The sequence below is a fragment of the Mobula hypostoma genome, chromosome 14 (assembly GCF_963921235.1).
Source record: "Mobula hypostoma chromosome 14, sMobHyp1.1, whole genome shotgun sequence".
Taxonomy (NCBI): domain Eukaryota; kingdom Metazoa; phylum Chordata; class Chondrichthyes; order Myliobatiformes; family Myliobatidae; genus Mobula; species Mobula hypostoma.
This window is the reverse complement of record NC_086110.1, coordinates 2947642-2969924: the sequence shown is the minus strand read 5'-3', so window position 1 is coordinate 2969924 and position 22283 is coordinate 2947642. Positions and strand designations below refer to the sequence as shown.

The following is a 22283-nucleotide window of genomic DNA, read 5'->3' as shown; positions in this document are numbered from 1 at the left end:
CAGGCAACATTGGATAGACTGTTGTTTTGAAACATGAGTGGCATTTGGCTGAAATGTGACTTTCTGTTAGTTGAAATGGAGAGGATACTTCCTCATGGGAGAATGGTGCTGTTGTTTGCAAATAAGGGTCATCGTAGGGGATGAGGTGGATTTTTTTTCTCTTAGTCTTGAGTCTTGTGAATTTTCTTCTAAAAAGACAGGTCAAAGCCAAGTTGTTAGAAAGTTTTTAGACATTGCTAGGTAAATAGTTAATAAGCAGAGAGGATGGGGTGAAAGGTGACGGAGAGTAAACGGGAATGGAGAATTGTGGATGTGGTCAGAATGGCTGTAATTTTATTCCACAATGTGCAGGCTCAAGAGTCTCACAATACAGCAATGGTATTGTGCAGTGCCTTTACATATGTGCACATACAGGCAGTGTTAGTGTACTACAGCTGATGGTTGACATCGGGATGATGGGATTTCGAATATTAGCAAGCATATTTGAGGCCTTCCTGATTTTCAAGTAGTGCACTGTTTTCTCACCTTCTGGGCTGATGGAGACACAGAAATGAATTGTTTGCTCTGGGATTCAGTCAAGGCCACTCATGTCAAGGATCAACACCAGCAGGTGATGCCTGCCTCTCTATCTTTCAAAAGCTCTCCTCTTGCGGTTAAGGGAGGCACAATGGCACTGGCAGTAGAGTGGCAAGAGACCTGGGTTCACTTTGTGGCCAGAGTGATTACACGGCTTTCCCCTGTGCACTACAGTTTCCTTTCATCACCCAAAGACATGTTGATGGGTAGGTGAACAGCTTCTAGTGGGTTAGTGGTAGAAGCTGGGGAGAATGAGATATGAATACGGTAGAAAGGAATGGTTGGTATGGACTCAGTGAGCCAAAGGCCCTGTTTACATGGCTCTATGATGGAGTATGCTGCTGCACCTCCTCCATCTTTCCACCGGCAGGCAACTGACTCTAAACACACCGAGCGTTCAATGGGCTCAGGCCGGCATTGTCAGTAGGCCAAATACAAATTTAACTCAAAACTTCCACCTATATTGGGCAATAAATCTTTCCCCAGGCTTTTTCAGAAGGCTGTAAATTGAGGGAGTACCAGAAACACACAGCAAAGCCTCAGCAGATGCAAGTGTTACATACCTCAAGGAGATGTTGTGACTTTCTTGTGAGAATAATGTAATGGTCTTTTGGAGGACACCTGATGTAATTTTCCCACCGATGTGAGGTCACGTGATGACATGTTCACCACGGGTATAAAAGGGAAGACCTCTGGTGACGCAGTTAGTTTTTCAGCTAGAACATTCATCAGTGTCTCAGTTCCGTTGCGTATTTGCTTTTTGACGCAGTTTCATTTTTAAAATGGAGTATTACGTTCTATTGCAAGGTACAATAGTGCTGGACTGGCAATTTCTGGCAGGTTTGTTGACGTACCTTTTCAGTAGTACTGGAGAGTGAAGACTTTATCGAAGTACAGGATATGAAGGATTAAGAGAAGTTGGGAATGTTTGGCAGTTTATAAAGGATCGACCTTAGTGAGTCTTCATTGAAGAAGTAGCAACCTGTATCGAAGATAACTCCTGCCGAAAGAGAGGGATAGTTCATGCAGGATTTGCTCGCCAGAAGAAAGGTCAGTTGTTTTAAGCTGTTTATTCCTTCATCGTGAATCCTTTTGGACAGAACCAGCAGGAAAGTCGTGTCTATGAATAAATCCTTCTCCAGAGAAGTCTTCCCCAGTTGAATGTATAAATCTGTTGGACTTTCGAATTTACCGTTTTAAGAACTGTGTTTGACTTTACCGCTTTAAGAACTGTTTTCGCATTTATCGCTTTAAGAACCAGTACCAAGTGACTATTTGTTGATCGGCCGCTTAGCGGTTAACTTCCAGTTAAGGTTTTTGTTTGTTTTTTTAATTGTTTATCCGTGTTTAATAAATATCTGGTTGTTTTTATATAAACTGTCTGGATTGATATTCATTGTTGCCGGTTGCGTAACACAAGCTTCTTGGAAAGCTGCCAATAGAAACTGACTGGCCCCACCAGACTGCACGATCCACATGACTATGTACAAATCCACATGGCCATGTACTCCAGCCATTGTGCAAAGGGCTTTGTCTGGACAGTTTTTACATATTTTTAAAGACAATTGTTGCTGCCACAGAGATGCCAATCACATGAGTCTGACTTAACAAGATGATTGCCTTAAAAACTTGCAGTCATGATTTTACTTATGATAATAAATATATGAAATAATAATTGATGAGAAAACAGTTGTTTCTCATCTCGCCTGATGCTAAACAATCCACAGCTTCCTGTAAAGCAACATACTGAAGTCCAACGTTACATCTTTCTATTGACAGCTGATGCTCTACATTACATACAAATAGCCTATCAGTTACACTGAAACACTATGGCCCATTTTTTTTTTACCTGGAGATAGGACGCATTTTAAGTCACACATTGTCTGTTTCTCTAAATTAAATAACAGAGCAGTTAGCAAAGGAGGAAGCAGAGAAGGAGAGGACTTACCTGAAAGAGTTGGATGAAGACGAATATGAAGCTTTGACAGATGAAAAGAGAGCAGAGTTTGATTTTAAACGTACCAGCTTATTCCGAGAACGGAGAGAGAAGTAAGTAGACAACTCAGAACTATCAGATCCCATAGATGTACTCCCTGCTGTATGTAAAGAGTTTGTACGTTTTACCCATGACGTTACAGGTTTCCTCCAGGTGCCTGGGTTTCTTTCCACATTCCCAAAACACATAAGTTAGTAGGTTAATTGGTCACAAGGATGTAATTGGGTGGTGCAGGCTCATTGGTTAATTGATCACAAGGGTGTAATTGGATGGTGCAGGCTCATTGGTTAATTGGTCACAAGGGTGTAATTGGATGGTGCAGGCTCATTGGTTAATTGGTCACAAGGGTGTAATTGGATGGTGCAGGCTCATTGGTTAATTGGTCACAAGGGTGTAATTGGATGGTGCAGGGTCATTGGTTAATTGGTCACAAGGGTGTAATTGGGTGGCGCAGGGTCATTGGTTAATTGGTCACAAGGGTGTAATTGGGTGGTGCAGGCTCATTGGTTAATTGGTCACAAGGATGTAATTGGATGGTGCAGGCTCATTGGTTAATTGGTCACAAGGGTGTAATTGGATGGTGCAGGCTCATTGGTTAATTGGTCACAAGGGTGTAATTGGGTGGCGCAGGCTCATTGGTTAATTGGTCACAAGGGTGTAATTAGATGGTGCAGGCTCATTGGTTAATTGGTCACGGGTGTAATTGGATGGTGCAGGGTCATTGGTTAATTGGTCACAAGGGTGTAATTGGATGGCGCGGGCTCATTGGTTAATTGGTCACAGGGGTATAATTGGATGGTGCAGGCTCATTGGTTAATTGGTCACAAGGGTGTAATTAGATGGTGCAGGCTCATTGGTTAATTGGTCACAAGGGTGTAATTGGATGGTGCAGGCTCATTGGTTAATTGGTCACAAGGGTGTAATTGGATGGTGCAGGCTCATTGGTTAATTGGTCACGGGTGTAATTGGATGGTGCAGGGTCATTGGTTAATTGGTCACAAGGGTGTAATTGGATGGCGCGGGCTCATTGGTTAATTGGTCACGGGTGTAATTGGATGGTGCAGGGTCATTGGTTAATTGGTCACAAGGGTGTAATTGGGTGGCGCAGGCTCATTGGTTAATTGGTCACAAGGGTGTAATTGGATGGTGCAGGCTCATTGGTTAATTGGTCACGGGTGTAATTGGATGGTGCAGGGTCATTGGTTAATTGGTCACAAGGGTGTAATTGGATGGCGCGGGCTCATTGGTTAATTGGTCACGGGTGTAATTGGATGGTGCAGGGTCATTGGTTAATTGGTCACAAGGGTGTAATTGGATGGCGCGGGCTCATTGGTTAATTGGTCACGGGTGTAATTGGATGGTGCAGGGTCATTGGTTAATTGGTCACAAGGGTGTAATTGGATGGCGCAGGCTCATTGGTTAATTGGTCACAAGGGTGTAATTGGATGGTGCAGGCTCATTGGTTAATTGATCACAAGGGTGTAATTGGGTGGCACAGGCTCATTGGTTAATTGGTTGGCTGGTGCAGGCTCATTGGTTAATTGGTCACAAAGGTGTAATTGGGTGGTGCAGGGTCATTGGTTAATTGGTCACAAGGGTGTAATTGGATGGTGCAGGCTCATTGGTTAATTGGTCACAGAGGTGTAATTGGATGGTGCAGGCTCATTGGTTAATTGGTCACAGGGGTGTAATTGGATGGTGCAGGCTCATTGGTTAATTGGTCACAAGGGTGTAATTGGATGGTGCAGGCTCATTGGTTAATTGGTCACAAGGGTGTAATTGGATGGTGCAGGCTCATTGGTTAATTGGTCACAAGGGTGTAATTGGATGGCGCAGGCTCATTGGTTAATTGGTCACAGGTGTAATTGGGTGGCGCAGGCTCATTGGTTAATTGGTCACAAGGGTGTAATTGGATGGTGCAGGCTCATTGGTTAATTGATCACAAGGGTGTAATTGGATGGTGCAGGCTCATTGGTTAATTGGTCACAGGTGTAATTGGATGGTGCAGGGTCATTGGTTAATTGGTTACAAGGATGTAATTGGATGGTGCAGGGTCGTTGGTTAATTGGTTACAAGGATGTAATTGGATGGCGCAGGGTCATTGGTTAATTGGTCACAAGGGTGTAACGATGGTGCAGGCTCATTGGTTAATTGGTCACAGGTGTAATTGGGTGGCGCAGGGTCATTGGTTAATTGGTCACAAGGGTGTAATTGGGTGGCGCAGGGTCATTGGTTAATTGGTCACAAGGATGTAATTGGATGGCGCAGGCTCATTGGTTAATTGGTCACAAGGGTGTAATTGGATGGTGCAGGGTCATTGGTTAATTGGTCACAAGGGTGTAATTGGATGGTGCAGGCTCATTGGTTAATTGATCACAAGGGTGTAATTGGATGGTGCAGGCTCATTGGTTAATTGGTCACGGGTGTAATTGGATGGTGCAGGCTCATTGGTTAATTGGTCACGGGTGTAATTGGGTGGTGCAGGCTCATTGGTTAATTGGTCACGGGTGTAATTGGATGGTGCAGGGTCATTGGTTAATTGGTCACAAGGGTGTAATTGGATGGCGCGGGCTCATTGGTTAATTGGTCACGGGTGTAATTGGATGGTGCAGGGTCATTGGTTAATTGGTCACAAGGCTGTAATTGGATGGTGCAGGCTCATTGGTTAATTGGTCACAAGGGTGTAATTGGATGGTGCAGGCTCATTGGTTAATTGATCACAAGGGTGTAATTGGGTGGCACAGGCTCATTGGTTAATTGGTTGGGTGGTGCAGGCTCATTGGTTAATTGGTCACAAAGGTGTAATTGGGTGGTGCAGGGTCATTGGTTAATTGGTCACAAGGGTGTAATTGGATGGTGCAGGCTCATTGGTTAATTGGTCACAGAGGTGTAATTGGATGGTGCAGGCTCATTGGTTAATTGGTCACAGGGGTGTAATTGGATGGTGCAGGCTCATTGGTTAATTGGTCACAAGGGTGTAATTGGATGGTGCAGGCTCATTGGTTAATTGGTCACAAGGGTGTAATTGGATGGTGCAGGCTCATTGGTTAATTGGTCACAAGGGTGTAATTGGATGGCGCAGGCTCATTGGTTAATTGGTCACAGGTGTAATTGGGTGGCGCAGGCTCATTGGTTAATTGGTCACAAGGATGTAATTGGATGGTGCAGGCTCATTGGTTAATTGATCACAAGGGTGTAATTGGATGGTGCAGGCTCATTGGTTAATTGGTCACAGGTGTAATTGGGTGGCGCAGGCTCATTGGTTAATTGGTCACAAGGGTGTAATTGGGTGGCGCAGGGTCATTGGTTAATTGGTCACAAGGGTGTAATTGGATGGCGCAGGCTCATTGGTTAATTGGTCACAAGGGTGTAAGTGGGTGGCGCAGGGTCATTGGTTAATTGGTTACAAGGATGTAATTGGATGGTGCAGGCTCATTGGTTAATTGGTCACAGGGGTGTAATTGGGTGGCGCAGGGTCATTGGTTAATTGGTCACAAGGGTGTAATTGGATGGCGCAGGGTCATTGGTTAATTGGTCACAAGGGTGTAATTGGATGGCGCAGGCTCATTGGTTAATTGGTCACAAGGGTGTAAGTGGGTGGCGCAGGGTCATTGGTTAATTGGTTACAAGGATGTAATTGGATGGTGCAGGCTCATTGGTTAATTGGTCACAAGGGTGTAATTGGATGGCGCAGGGTCATTGGTTAATTGGTCACAAGGGTGTAATTGGATGGTGCAGGGTCATTGGTTAATTGGTCACAAGGATGTAATTGGATGGCGCAGGGTCATTGGTTAATTGGTCACAAGGATGTAATTGGATGGCGCAGGGTCATTGGTTAATTGGTCACAAGGGTGTAATTGGATGGCGCAGGCTCATTGGTTAATTGGTCACAAGGGTGTAAGTGGGTGGCGCAGGGTCATTGGTTAATTGGTCACAAGGGTGTAATTGGATGGCGCAGGGTCATTGGTTAATTGGTCACAGGGGTGTAATTGGGTGGCGCAGGGTCATTGGTTAATTGGTCACGGGTGTAATTGGATGGTGCAGGGTCATTGGTTAATTGGTCAGAAGGGTGTAATTGGATGGCGCAGGGTCATTAGTTAATTGGTCACAAGGGTGTAATTGGATGGCGCAGGGTCATTGGTTAATTGGTCACAAGGATGTAATTGGATGGCGCAGGGTCATTGGTTAATTGGTCACAAGGATGTAATTGGATGGCGCAGGCTCATTGGTTAATTGGTCACAAGGGTGTAAGTGGGTGGCGCAGGGTCATTGGTTTATTGGTCACAAGGGTGTAATTGGATGGCGCAGGGTCATTGGTTAATTGGTCACAGGGGTGTAATTGGGTGGCGCAGGGTCATTGGTTAATTGGTCACGGGTGTAATTGGATGGTGCAGGGTCATTGGTTAATTGGTCAGAAGGGTGTAATTGGATGGCGCAGGGTCATTAGTTAATTGGTCACAAGGGTGTAATTGGATGGTGCAGGCTCATTGGTTAATTGGTCACAAGGGTGTAATTGGGTGGTGCAGGCTCATTGGTTAATTGGTCACGGGTGTAATTGGATGGTGCAGGCTCATTGGTTAATTGGTCACAGGGGTGTAATTGGGTGGTGCAGGGTCATTGGTTAATTGGTCAGAAGGGTGTAATTGGATGGCGCAGGGTCATTAGTTAATTGGTCACAAGGGTGTAATTGGATGGTGCAGGCTCATTGGTTAATTGGTCACAGGGGTGTAATTGGATGGCGCTGGCTCGTTGGTTAATTGGTCACAAGGGTGTAATTGGGTGGCGCAGGCTCATTGGTTAATTGGTCACTGGTGTAATTGGGTGGTGCAGGGTCGTTGGTTAATTGGTCAGAAGGGTGTAATTGGGTGGCGCAGGGTCATTGGTTAATTGGTCACAAGGGTGTAATTGGATGGTGCAGGCTCATTGGTTAATTGGTCAGAAGGGTGTAATTGGATGGTGCAGGCTCATTGGTTAATTGGTCACAGGGGTGTAATTGGATGGCGCTGGCTCGTTGGTTAATTGGTCAGAAGGGTGTAATTGGATGGTGCAGGCTCATTGGTTAATTGGTCACAGGGGTGTAATTGGATGGCGCAGGCTCATTGGTTAATTGGTCAGAAGGGTGTAATTGGATGGTGCAGGCTCATTGGTTAATTGGTCACAAGGGTGTAATTGGATGGTGCAGGCTCATTGGTTAATTGGTCACAGGTGTAATTGGATGGTGCAGGCTCATTGGTTAATTGGTCACAGGGGTGTAATTGGATGGCGCTGGCTCGTTGGTTAATTGGTCAGAAGGGTGTAATTGGATGGTGCAGGGTCATTAGTTAATTGGTCACAGGGGTGTAATTGGGTGGCGCAGGGTCACTGGATCAGAAGGGCCTGTTACCATGCTGGATCTCTAAATAAGATTTGGGTGGGGAAAGAAAGGAGAACGTGCAGCGTATTCAGCTGTGTAAATCTGCTCTGCTGTGCAATGCACCTGTGACTGAGCTAATTGTTTTCTCAGGTCTGCTCCTTATCATTACGTAAGTCCTTTGTCATCTATAGAAGTCTATCCAGCTCAATTTCAAGATTTTCAGTTAGCCGAGACAGTTTCTCAAGGGAGCGTGTCTAATCTTCGCTAAGCTTGGTTGTTCAGCTGGTAGAGCCACTACCTTTAAGGACCCAGGTCTAATCCCTTTGGCATGATATCTTTGTGTACACCCTGTGACTGCCAGAGTTTCTTCCCACATTCTCAAAGACATGTAGGTTGATAGCATAATTGGCCATTGTAAACCGGCCACAGTGTGGGATATCGGAGAGCTGATGTGAATGTGGCGAGAATAAAGTGGGTTATGGTAGGATTAATGTCACATGTTATTACCATTCTTTGACCATTCATTTCTGGGTCTCTCATTTTAAAAGGTCATAAATCACAGAAATGTACAGCATAGAAGCAGGATCTTTGGCCTTTCACACATGTCTGTATACACTAATCCTTTTTGCCTGCACTATTTCCGCAGACTTGTGGCTTGCTCATTCAAACAGTGATCCAGATGCCTGGCACTGAGTGCAGAAGTCGGGATGTTGTGGTACAGTTGCACAAAATGTTGTTTAGACCACACTCGAGTGTCGTGTGCAATTCTAATTGCCAAACTGCATGTAATTAAGCAGGAGAGAATGTAGAAAGACTTCTCATGGATGTTGAAGATGTGTTATAAGGAGAGACCAGATGGGCTGGAACTGTTTTCCCTTGAGCAAAGAGATCTGAGGAATGACATTAGATAGATTTATAAAAACATGAGGGGGATATAGGACGTGGTAAACATAGAAACATAGAAACATAGAAAATAGGTGCAGGAGTAGGCCATTCGGCCCTTCGATCCTGCACCGCCATTTATTATGATCATGGCTGATCATCCAACTCAGAACCCCGCCCCAGCCTTCCCTCCATACCCCCTGACCCCCGTAGCCACAAGGGCCATATCTAACTCCCTCTTAAATATAGCCAATGAACTGGCCTCAACTGTTTCCTGTGGCAGAGAATTCCACAGATTCACCACTCTCTGTGTGAAGAAGTTTTTCCTAATCTCGGTCCTAAAAGGCTTCCCCTCTAACCTCAAACTGTGGCCCCTCGTTCTGGACTTCCCCAACAGAAAGTATCCATTTAGGGTGAAAGGGGAAAGATTTAAAGAGGACCTAAAGGTCTGGAGGATTGGTGTATTGCTCATGTGGTTCCATTGTTTAAAAAGGGTTCTAGGAGTAAACCTGGCAATAATAAGCCTGTGAGTTTGATGTCATTGGTGGGTAAATTAGCCGTCCACTCTGATTCTCCAAGGGACCAATTTTATCCCTCACTATCCTTTTGCCACTAACATAACTGTAGAAACCATTTAGATTTATTTTCACCTTACTTGCCAAAGCAGCCTTGTATCTTCTTTTAGCTATTGTAATTTCTTTCTTAAGATTATTTTTACATTCTTTATATTCCTCGAGCACCTCATTAACTCCAAGCTGCCTATATTTATTGAAGATCCCTCTCTTTTTCCGAACCAAGTTTCCAATATCCCTTGAAAACCATGGCTCTCTCAAACTTTTAACCTTTCCTTTCAACCTAACAGGAACATAAAGATCCTGTACCCTCAAAATCGGACGGCTATGAGCGGAGTAAAAAGAGATGGGGGAGATTCTGAGCAATTTCTTCAGTATTCACTAGGGAGAAGGATATGGAATTGTGTAAAGTAAAGGAAACAAGAAGGGTAGTTATGGAAAGTATGACAATTAAAGAAGAGGAAGTACTGGCACTTTTAAGGAATATAAAAGTGAATAAGTCTCCGGGTCCGGACAAGATATTCCCTAGGACCTTGAGGGAAGTTTGTGTAGAAATAGCAGGGGCTCTGACAGAAATATTCCAAATGTCATTAAAAATGGGGATGGTGCCGGAGGATTGGCGTATTGCTTATGTGGTTCCATTGATTAAAAAGGGTTCTAAGAGTAAACCTAGCAATTATCGGCCTGTGAGTTTGACGTCAGTGGTGGGTAAATTGATGGAAAGTATTCTTAGAGATGGTATATATAATTATCTGGATAGACAGAGTCTGATTAGGAACAGTAAACATGGATTTGTGCATGGAAGGTCATGTTTGGTAAATCTTATCGAATTTTTTGAAGAGGTTAATAGGAAAGTGGATGAGGGTCAAGCGGTGGATGTTGTTTATATGGACTTCAGTAAGGCCTTTGACAAGGTTCCACACGGAAGGTTAGTTAGGAAGGTTCAATCGTTAGGCATTAATATCGAAGTAGTAAAATGGATTCAGCAGTGGCGAGATGGGAGATGCCAGAGAGTAGTGGTGGATAACTGTGTGTCAGATTGGAGGACGGTGCGTAGCGGTGTGCCTCAGGGATCGATACTGGGTCCAATGTTGTTCATCATATATATTAATGATCTGGATGATGGAGTGGTAAATTGGATTAGTAAATATGCAGATGATACTAAGATAGGTGGTGTTGTGGATGATGAAGTAGGTTTTCAAAGCTTGCAGAGAGATTTAGGCCAGTTAGAAGAGTGGGCTGAAAGATGGCAGATGGAGTTTAATGCTGAAAAATGTGAGGTGCTACATTTTGGTAGGACTAATCAAAATAGGACATACATGGTAAATGGTAGGGCATTGAGGAAATGCAGTAGAACAGCGGGATCTAGGAATAATGGTGCATAGTTCCCTGAAGGTGGACTCTCATGTGGATAGGGTGGTGAAGAAAGCTTTTGGTATGCTGGCCTTTATTAATCAGAGCATTGAGTAAAGGAGTTGGGATGTAATGTTCAAATTGTATAAAGCATTGGTAAGGCCAAATTTGGAATATTGTGTACAGTTCTGGTCACCAAATTATAGGAAAGATGTCAATAAGATTGACAGAGTACAGAGGAGGTTTACTAAAATGTTACCTGGGTTTCATTTTCTAAGTTACAGAGAAAGGTTGAAGAGATTAGGTCTTTATTCTTTGGAGCGTAGAAGGTTGAGGGGGGACTTGATAGAGGTGTTTAAAATTATGAGGGGGATAGACAGAGTTGACGTGGATAGGCTTTTTCCATTGAGAGTGGGGGAGATTCGAACAAGAGGACATGAGTTGAGAGTTAAATGACAAAAGTTTAGGGGTAACATGAGGGGGAACTTCTTTACTCAGAGAGTGGTAGCTGTGTGGAACAAGCTTCCAGCAGAAGTGGTTGAGGCAGGATCGATGTTGTCATTTAAAGTTAAATTGGACAGCTATATGGACAGGAAAGGAATGGAGGGTTATGGGCTGAGTGCAGGTCGGTGGGACTAGAGAGTAAGAGTTCGGCATGGACTAGAAGGGCCGAGATGGCCTGTTTCTGTGCTGTAATTGTTATATGGTTATATGGTTATAAATGGCATATTTTTCACCTAATGTGGTGCGTATATGGAATGAGCTGCCGGAGAAAGCAGTAGAGGCAAGTATAATTACAACATTCAAGACATTTGGACAAGTATATAGATAAACATAAGGACAAAAGAAATAGGAGCAGGAGTCGGCCATCCAGCCCATCGAGCCTGCTCTGCCATTCAGTAAGATTATGGCTGGTCTGTCTCTGAATTCAGCTCCATCTACCTGCTTTTTCCCCATAACCCTTAATTCCCTTACTATGTAAAGACCCATCTAGTTGTTTCTTAAATATATTTAGTGAAGAAGCCTCAACTGCTTCCCTGGGCAGAGAATTCCTCAGATTCACAACTCTCTGGGAAAAACAGTTTCTCCTCATCTCCATCCTAAATCTTATCCCCTGAATCTTGAGGCAATGTCCCCTAGTTCTAGTCTCACCTACCAATGTAAACAACTTTCCTACTTCTATCTTATCTATCCCTGTCAAATTTTAGTATGTTTTTATAAGATCTCCTCTCATTTTTCTGAATTCCAGTGAGTACAGTCCCAGGTGATTCAATCTCTCCTCATAGGTTAACCCCTTCATCCCTGGAATCAACCTGGTGAACCTCCTCTGCACTACCTCCAAAGCTAGTATATGCTTCCTCAAGTATGGAGACCGGAACTGCACACAGTACTCCAGGTGCGCCCTCACCAGTACCCTGTATAGTTGCAGCATGACCTCCCTGCTCTCGAATTCAATCCCTCTAGCAATGAAGGCCAACATTCCGTTTGCCTTCTTAATAACCTGTTGTACCTGCAAGCCAACTTTTTGCGATTCATGCACAAGCACTCCCAAGTCCCTCTGCACAACAGCATACTGCAATCTTTCACCACTTAAATAATAATCTGCTCTTCGATTATTCCTTCCAAAGTGGATGATCTCGCATTTACCAACGTTGTATTTCATCTGCCAGACCTTGGCCCACTCAGTTAACCTATCTATATCCCTCTACAGTCTCTCCACATCCTCTGTACAATTTGCTTTTCCACTCAGTTTAGTGTCATCAGCAAATTTTGCTACACTACACTCAGTCCCCTCTTCCAAATCATCAGTGTAAATGGTAAACAGCTGTGGGCCCAGCACCGATCCCTGTGGGTTCCCACTCATCACAGACTGGCAACCGGAGAAACACCCATTTATACCAACTCTCTGCCTTCTATTGATTAACCATTCCACTATCCACGCCAATACACTTCCTCCGACTCCATGCATCCTTATTTATAAGTCTCTTGTGCGGCACCTTATCAAATACCTTCTGGAAATCCAAGTATACAACATCCACCTGTTCCCCTCTATCCACTGCACTCATTATGTCCTCAAAGAACTCCAGTAAGTTCGTCAAACGGGACCTGCCCTTTCTGAATCAATGCTGCATCTGTCTAATGGAAACACTCCTTTCTAAATTTTTTGTTATTTCTTCCTTAATGACAGCTTCAAGCATTTTCCCAACTACAGATGTTAAGCTAATTGGCCTATAGTTGCCCGTCTTTTGCCTACATCCTTTTTTGAAAAGTGGATTGACATCTGCTGTTTCCCAATCTGCCGAGACCTGCCCAGAGTCTACAGAGTTTTGATAAATGATTACTAACGCGTCTACTATAACCTCCGCCAATTCCCTCAGCACTCTGAGATGCATCCGATCAGGACCAGGGGACTTACATACCTTCAGGCCCTCTAGTTTGCTCATCATAATCTCTTTAGTGACAGTGATTTTATCGAGGTCCTCACCTCCCATTTCGTCCATAACATCCTTCTTTGGCATATTAAACGTGTCCTCCACCGTGAAGACCAACATAAAATAGTCATTCAGTGCTTCAGCTATTTCCTTATCACCCAATATCAATTTCCCCTACTCGTCTTCCAAGGGACCTATGTTGACTTTAGCCACCATTTTCCGCTTTATATATTTATAAAAACTTTTGCTATCTGTTTTTATATTTTGTGCTAATTTACTTTCATACTCTATCTTCTCCTTCCTTATTTCTTGTTTAGTTGTTCTTTGTTGCTTTTTAAAGTTTTTCCAATCCTCCAGTCTCCCACTACTCTTTGCAACTTTGTACATATGAGCTTTTAATTTGATACTATATTTTATTTCCTTAGTTAGCCAAGGCCTGCTCTCCCCACACTTACTGTCCTTACTTTTGACTGGAATATACGTTTGTTGAGCACTGTGAAAAATCTCTTTGAAAGTATTCCACTGTTCCTCAACTGTCCTACCAAATAGCCTGTGCTCCCAATCCACATTAGCCAACTCCTCCCTCATCCCGTTGTAGTCTCCCTTGTTCAAGCATAATACACTAGTTTGAGATCTAACTATTTCATCCTCCAACTGAATGCGAAATTCAATCATACTATGATCACTTTTTCCAAGGAGATCCCTGACTGCAAGATTGTTAATCTTACTTGTCCCATTGAACAGGACTGGATCTAAGATAGTATTTTCCCTTGTGGGTTCACTAACATGCTGCTCAAGAAAGCCATCATGGATGCATTCTATGAAGTCCTCCTCAAGACTTCCTTGACCAACCTGATTTACCCAATCTATGTGGAAGTTAAAATCCCCCATGACAACTGCCGTTCCGTTCTTACAAGCCAGTTATTTCTTGGTTAATCGCCTCTGCCACTGCAGTATTTTTATTGGGTGGCCTATAGTCAATTCCCACCAGGGATTTTTTCCCTTTACTATTCTTAATCTCTACCCAGCTGGACTTAACATTCTGCTCCTTAGATCTTATATCATCTCTCACAATTGCCCTGATCTCATCCCTAATCAAGAGTGCCACCCCACCTCCTCTGCCTTCCTGCCTATCTTTCCGTATTACCTGATACCCTTGGATATTTAATTCCCAGTCATCTCCACCTTGCAACCAGGTTTCTGTAATGGCCACTAAATCATATGCCTTGGTACTGATCTGTGCCACAAGTTCACTAACCTTGTTTCTAATAGTTTAGATAAAGTGCCCTTTTACTCCTTTTAGAATCTAGCGACCGATGCGATTTTTGCTTTTTAGTTTTATGCACTCTACTCTTACTTATTTCTTCACTAACCCTAGCTTTGGTCTCTGTATCACTTCCCTCTTCTTTTCTGTGTGGATTCCCATCCCCCTGCCATATTAGTTTAAAGCCTCCCCAAAAGCACTAGCAAATGATCTCCCTAGGACATTGATCCTGGCCCTGCCCAGATGTAGTCCATCCGGACGGTACCGGTCCCACCTCCCCCAGAAGTGGTTCCAATGCCCCAAGAATCTGAAACCCTCCCTCCTGCCCCACCACTCAAGCCACATATTCATTCTAGCTATCCTGCTATTCCAACGCTGGCTAGCACGTGGCACCGGTCATAATCCTGAGATGATTACCTTCGAGGTCCTACTCTTTAATTTACCTGCTAGCTCCCTAAATTCAGCTAGTAGGACCTCATCCCACTTTCCTCCTATATCGTTAGTACCTACATGCACCACGACAGCTGGCTGCTCACCCTCCCCTTTCAGAATGCCCTGCAGCCTCTCCAAGACATCTCTGACCCTTGCACCCGGGAGGCAACACACCATACTGGAGTCCCGTTTGTGGCCACAGAACTCCTGTCTATTCCCCTTACCATGGAATCCCCTACCACAACAGCTCCGCCACTCTTTTTCTTGCCCTCGTGCACAGCAGAGCCACCCATGGTGCCATGATCCTGGCTACTGCTGCCTTCACCTGATGAGCCATCTCCCCCAACAGACTACAAAGTGGTATACTGTATCTGTTTTGGAGTGAGATGACCGCAGGAGACTCCTGAGCTACCTTCCTGCTACTACTCTTCCTGTTGGTTACCCATTCCCTCAGAACCTTAAACTGTGGTGTGACCAGCTCACTAAGTGTGCTATCCACAACACTCTCAGCATCTCGGATGCTCCAAAGTGAGTCCACGCACAGCTCCAGTGCTGCCATGCGGTCTATCAGGAGCTGCAGCTGGACACACTTCCTGCACACGTAGTCTTCGGGGACACTGTCAGCCTTCCTGAGTTCCCACATGTCACAGGAGGAGCACGGCACGGGTCTGAACTCACCTGCCATGACAGAGCGATCGATGTTAGTGGAAGAGGACCACGGGAGAAAGGGAAGATCCTGCCGGGGAAGTCATAGACTACTATATGTGAATCTCCGCAAATCAGTTCTTCGCCTTGACCATTCTTCGCCAAAGCCCTCTCACTCTGCTACCCTCTCACTCAGCTGCCTGCTGTATACAGTGGTTTAGAGACAAATGAGGTAAATGCTGCCAGATAAAATTAGCTCAGATAAACACCATAATAAGCATGGATGAGTTGGGCCAAATGGCCTGTATGACTATGAGTCTAAATGTTCCTGTCCCTGGCCCCCACCATTTCTGCTAGTCATTCCAAATAACAGCAACTTCCTGTGTGGAAATATCTTTCCCTCTGGTCTTCTTTAAAACTCCGTCGTCTTGCCTTTAATCTATGCCTTATAGTTTTACACACCCCTTTCATGGGACTCTGATTATTTACCCTATACATGCCTGTCACGATTAAAGGAGATTTGGGGTAAATATAAACTATTTCATCTAGTGGGGAAGTCTAGAACAAAATCCCATCATATTGCCAGAAAGGGACCTCTTTTCCACTAAAAGTATGTCTGTAATGCTCACCTTGGAAACAGTCGAGCAAGGATTTTAGTACCCAAAGTTGACAAATAGAGTTGGGATGTAGGTGAGTCGTTGTGTCACTGAGACTGAAAGACCAAAGGTGTGGACTGGTTCCTAGCTCTTCCTTTGGTCCTTGGACACTGGCTAGAGAAAGAAGTGGATTTCCAATGACTTGTTGCATCTGGTTCAAGGAAGTAATTTTTTTTGTCAACTGCCATGTGGTAGTTTATCAAAGAAAACTGCATATTTTGTGAGTTGCTTCCTGTCTCACTTCTGGTTTAATTGGCGGCCCAATTGAATCGGGAGGGAGAGAGGAAGCAAGTCTCAGGTCTGTGAGTGAATTGTGAAAAGGAGCATTTGCAGGCTTTCAGTGGCCGAATTGAGTTGAGAGTGAGGGATGAGGCAGATCATAGGTCCGTGAGTGAGATTTAAAGGGCAGGGTTCATGGGCTTTCAGTGTTTTCCGGCAGCCCAATCAAATAGTGATTCGTTAGCAAGGGCAAGTGAAAATAAAGCAAGGACAAGCAGAGTAGCCATTATTGGAACAGCCATTGTGTGAGTCGTCCAGCGTTAGAGGAGGGAGACTTTGGCAAGAACAGGGTTGGGCAAGGTACATAGCTTGTAAGTTTCTTCTTCATTTTTCATACTTGGTCTGTTAATACATAGTTACAGCATTGAGAATGACTCCAGTGTTGTGTTTTTTGTGTTAGATGTGGGAATTCAAGGAGACCTCCAGCCTCCTGGATAATGACATCTACAACAGATGCAATGAACTGCAGCTCCTCAGAGAAAATGTTAAGGAACTGGAGCTGCAAATTGATGACCTTCAGCACATACAGGAAACTGGGGAGGTGATAGAGGTGTGGTGCAGGGCATAGGCTTTCAAATTTCTGCGGTAGAACCTGTACAAAAGAGACTGATTACACCTGAACCTGAGGGGGGAGGGGGGCAATATCCTTGTGGACAGTTTTGTGATAACTGTTGAGGAGGGTTTAAACTAATTTAGCAGGGGGATGGGAAATTGAGTGATAGGGCTGAGAATGGGGCAGTAGTATACCAGCAAAGGCAGTGTGTAATGGGACTATCAGAAAGGACAGGCATATGACGGGGCAAAACTGCAGTCAGTGGAATGAGTTGCAGTATAACAGGGGAACAAAATCAAAAAGTGACGAATACAGTGTTGACACAACTCCCTGGTCTATAACTCTTCCGCCCTTGTTACTTGTAAAAATGCCATCCCCTTTTCTCATTTCCTCTGTATCCACTATATCTGCTCTCAAGATGAGGCTTTTCATTCCAGAACTAAGGAGAGGTCTTCAGAGAAAGCAACTTTCCTTCCTCCATTATCACCCGCATCTCTTCCATTTCGCACACGCCTGCCCTTACCCCATCCCCCCGCCACCCCACCAGGGATAGGGTTCCCCTTGTCTTTGCCTACTATCCCAATCAGCCTATATGTCCAGCACATAATTCTTCGTAACTTCTGCCATCTCCAATGGGATCCTACCACTAAGCACATCTTTTCCTCCCCCCCCCCCACTTTCTACTTTCCACAGTGATCACTCCCTATGTAACTTCCTTGTTCATTGTCCCTCCCCACTGATCCACTGATCTCCCTCCTGGTGCTCATCCTTGCAGCGGAACATGTGCCACACCTACTCGAACACTTCCTTCCTCTCGACCTTTCAGGGCCTCAAACAGTCCTTGCACCTGAGGCACACTTCACCAGTGAGTCTGTTGCAGTCATCTACTGTGTCTGGTGTTTCCTTGTCAGTCAGTCAGTGGGTGCCGTCCCGAATCCAGGGTTGGCGGCTATGCACCTCCATCTTCTTCCATCTTGCGCTCTTTTTCTGGCCTCAGCATAACTCAACCCAGTCCATTGCCTCACATTATCGTACCAAGTGGTTCGCTGCCTTCCTCTTTCCCTCTTTCCTTCTATCATCCCTTCCAATAACAATTTCTGCAGCCCGCCACCTCTTAACAAGTGCCCGGCATATTCCAGCTTCCTTTTCTGCACATTCTTCAGCAACTCCTGTTCTCTCCTTGCTCTCTTCAACACTTCCATATTACTGACCTTCATCACCCATCTAATTTTCTGCATTCTCCTTAAACACCACATTTCAAATGCCTCCAGTCGTTGTTGCACTTACTTGCGTAAGGTCCATGATTTGACTCCATACAACAGACTGCTCCAGACGTAGCATCTCCAATTCTATAACGCAGCCCAAAGTCCAACCTCTTGCCACACAGCACGTCACTCAGGCTCCAGAACGCTGATCTTGCAATCTCAATTCTTCGTCTAATTTCTGTATCACATTTCCCATCCTCTCTGACCATCTGTCCCAAGTACACAAACTTCTTGACTTGCTCTATGCCTACGCTGTTAATTTTGATACAGATTTTTGGGGACTTCTTTCTTCCGTGAGACTACCATCATCTTCGTCTTTGCAACGTTTATTTTCATTCCAAATCGTTCACCTTCAGCATTTATCTTATCGACTATTCTGAGTAACTCGTCCTCAGTCTCTGCAAACAACACTGAATCATTTGCATACCTCAAGCTGTTCACCGTCACTCCACCAATTTGGACACCAGCTTCATCGTTCAGTACCCTGAAGATTACCTCTGAGTAAATTTTCAATAATAAAGGGGAGATAATGCAGCCCTGGCGAACCCCTTATTGGATCTCAACGTCCGGTGAATCCCCACCATTAGTTCTTATTACTGCCTTCTGATGCCAGTACAGACTCACAATCAGTCGAACATCTTTCCCTTCCAGCCCCAATGAGTTCAGGCAATTGACCAGCTATTCATGATTGACTCAGTCAAAAGCTTTTTCGTAATCCAGGAAGCACATGTAAATGTCTTTTATTTTCTAGACCTCGTTCCACAATCATTCGCAAATTGAAAATCCCTTCATGGGTTCCTGGTATGGCCTCCTGTATATCGGTGAGACCTGACGTAGATTAGGAGACCTCTACCCCAAGCACTTACACTCCATCCGCCAGAAAAAAACCGGATCTCCCAGTGGCCACCCATTTTAATTTTACTTCCCATTCCCATTCTGACATGTTAGTCCATGGCCTACTCTACTGCTGTGATGAGGCCACACTCGGGTTGGAGGAATAACACCTTATATTCCATGTGGGTTACCTCCAACCTGATGACATGAACATTGATTTCTCGATCTTCTGGTAATTGCCCCCTCCCATTTCACTATTCCCCATTCCCATTTTCCTCTCTCACCTCATCTCCTTACGTGCTCATCACCTCCCTCTGGTGCTCCTTCCTCCTCCCCCTTTTCTTTCTTCCATGGCCTCTGTCCTCTTCTATCAGATTCCCCTTTCTGCAGCCTTTATCTCTTTTGCCAATCGACTTCCCTGCTCTTTACTTCACCCCCTACCACCTTCTACCTTGTACTTCTTCCTCCCCTCCCCCACCTCCTTATTCTGATTTCTCATCTTTTTTCCCAGTCCTGATGAAGGGTCTCGACCCAAAACGCCAACTGTTTACTCTTTTCCAAAGATGCTGCCTGGCCTGCTGAGTTGCTCCATTATTTTGTATGTGTTGCTTGGATTTCCAGAATCTGCAGATTTTCTCGTTTGTGAATGCAGTCTTGTATTTGAATGCACGCAGTATATGGAATAAATTATATAGTCTTGTAGCACAGTTGGAGATTGACAGGTATTACGTTGTGGATGTTACTGACTCATGGCTGAAAGAAACTTATAGTTGGGAGCTTCACATCCAAGAATACACATCAGAAGGACAGACAGGTCGGCGGAGGGCTGGAATGGCTCTGTTGGTTTAAAAAATGAAATCAAATCCTTAGAAAGAGGTGACATAGGATTGGAAGATGTAGAATTGGTATGAGGATGGTTAAGGAACTGCAAGGGTAAAAGGACACTGATGGGAGTTCTGTATGTACGAGCCTCCAAATAGCCAGGATGTAGGCTACAAATTACAACAGAAAATAGAAAATACATGTCCAAAGTGCAATGTTACAATACTCATTGTAGATTTCAATATGCCGATTTGGAAAATCTGGTTGCTTCTGACTTTGGATCGCAAGAGGGGAGATGTGTAGAATGCCTATGAGATGGCTTTTTAGAGCAGCATATGGTTGAGCCAACTAGGGGGTCAACTATTCTGGATTGTGTAATAAAACTGCTTTAATTAGGGAGCTAAAGGTAAAGTTATCTTTAGGAGGCAGTGATCATGATATGATTGGATTCATCCTGCAATTTGAGAGGGACATGCTAAAGTCAAATGTATCAGTATTATAGTGGAGTCTAGGGAACTACAGAGTCATGAGAAAGGAGCTAGCCAATTGAATTGAATTGACTTTAGCCTTCATATACAGTAGGAGTAAAAATCTTTACGTTATGACTCTGTCTAAATGTGTAATGTGTAATTTATAGTCATTTATAATAAATATTATGTACAACAGGACAGTCAATATAACATAGAAATACAATTGTGTCAGCATGAATTAATCAGTCTGATGGCCTAGTGGAAGAAGCTGTCCCGGAACCTGCTGGTCCCAGCTTTTATGCTGTGCTACCGTTTCCCTTATGGTAGCAGCTGGAACCATTTGAGGTTTGATTGACTCGGGTCCCCAATAATCCTTTGGGCCCATTTTGCACACCTATCTTTGTAAATATCCTGAATAGTAGGAAGTTCACATCTACAGATGTACAGGGCTGTCCGCACCACTCTCTGCAGAGTCCTGCGATTGAGGGAAGTACAGTTCCCATACCAGGCAGTGATGCAGCCAGTCAGGATGCTCTCAATCGTGCCCCTACAGAAAGTTCTTAGGATTTGGGGGTCCATACCAAATTTCTTCAACCGTCTGAAGTGAAAGAAGTGCTGTTTTGTCTTTTTCTCCTTACAGCCGGTATGTACAGACCATGTGTTGATTGGAAAGGGACACTAGCAGGTAGAATGACAATAGCTGGAGTTTATAGGAGCAATTCAGAATACATAGATATATCCCGAAGATGAAGAATTATTCTAAAAGCAGGATGACACAACCGTGGCTGACAAGGGAAGTCAAAGTCAACATAAATGCCAATCAGAGGGCATATAATAGAGCAAATATTACTGGGAAGTTAGACGATTGGGAAGCTTTTAAAAACCAACAGATGCTAACTAAGGAAAACCATAAGGAACAAAAGGTGAAATATGAAGGTAAGCTAGCCAATAATATCAAAGGTGTTTTCAGATATATAAAGAGTAAAAGACAGCCGAGTAGATATTGGACTGCTGGAAAATGATGCTAGAGGGGTAGTAATGGAGGACCAGGAAATGGTGGATAAATTGAGTAAGTATTTTGCATCAGTCTTCACTGTAGAAGACATTAGTATTATGCCGGCAGTTCAAGATTGTCAGGGGGCAGAAGTTGCTATTACTAGGGAGAAGGTGCTTGGGAAGCTGAAATGTCTGAAAGTAGATAGGCCACCTGGACCAGATGACTACACTCGAGGGTTTTGGAAAAGGTAGCTGAAGAGATTTTGGAGGCATTAGTAATGATCTTTCAAGAGTCACTGGATTCTGGCATGTTTCTGGAGGACAAGAAGATTGCAGAAGTCACTCCACTCTTCAAGAAGGGAGGAAAGCAGAAGAAAGGAAATTATAGACCAGCTAGCTTGACATCAAGTTGGAAAGATGTTGGAGTTGATGGTTAAGGATGAGGTTTTGGGGTACTTGGAGGCACATGAAAAATGGGCCAAAGTCATCATGGTTTCCTTCAGGAAGAATCTTGCCTGAAAAATCTGTTGGAATTCTTTGAGGAAATAAACAAGCTAGACAAAGGAGAATTGATGGATGATGTGTATTTGGATTTTTAAAAGGCCTTTGTCAAGGTGAAACACATGAGGCTACTAGCATGATATGTGCCCATGGTATTACAGGAAAGATACTAGCATGGATAGAGCTTTGGCTGATTGGCAGGAGACAAAGTGGGAATAAAGAGAGACTCTTCTGGTTAGTTGCCAGTGATGAGTGGTGTTCCGCATGGGTTGGTGTTGGGACTGCTTCTTTTTACGTTGTATGTCTATGATTTTTCTTTTTCTATGCTTTGTGGCCAAGTTTTGCAGACAATATCAAGATAGTTGGAGGGGCAGGTATTGTTGAGGAAACAGGCTGCTGAAC

General features: G+C 44.2%; 1 protein-coding gene across 1 annotated transcript in view; it reads left to right on the top strand.

The window, feature by feature from the left end:
• Positions 1–22283, top strand: part of hydin (HYDIN axonemal central pair apparatus protein) — a 977428-nt gene that overhangs the window by 635746 nt on the left and 319399 nt on the right. The window contains exon 44 of the mRNA XM_063066586.1: positions 2484–2625. Within this exon, the coding sequence (XP_062922656.1) occupies positions 2484–2625 (142 nt within the window). The remainder of the gene's footprint in view (positions 1–2483; positions 2626–22283) is intronic.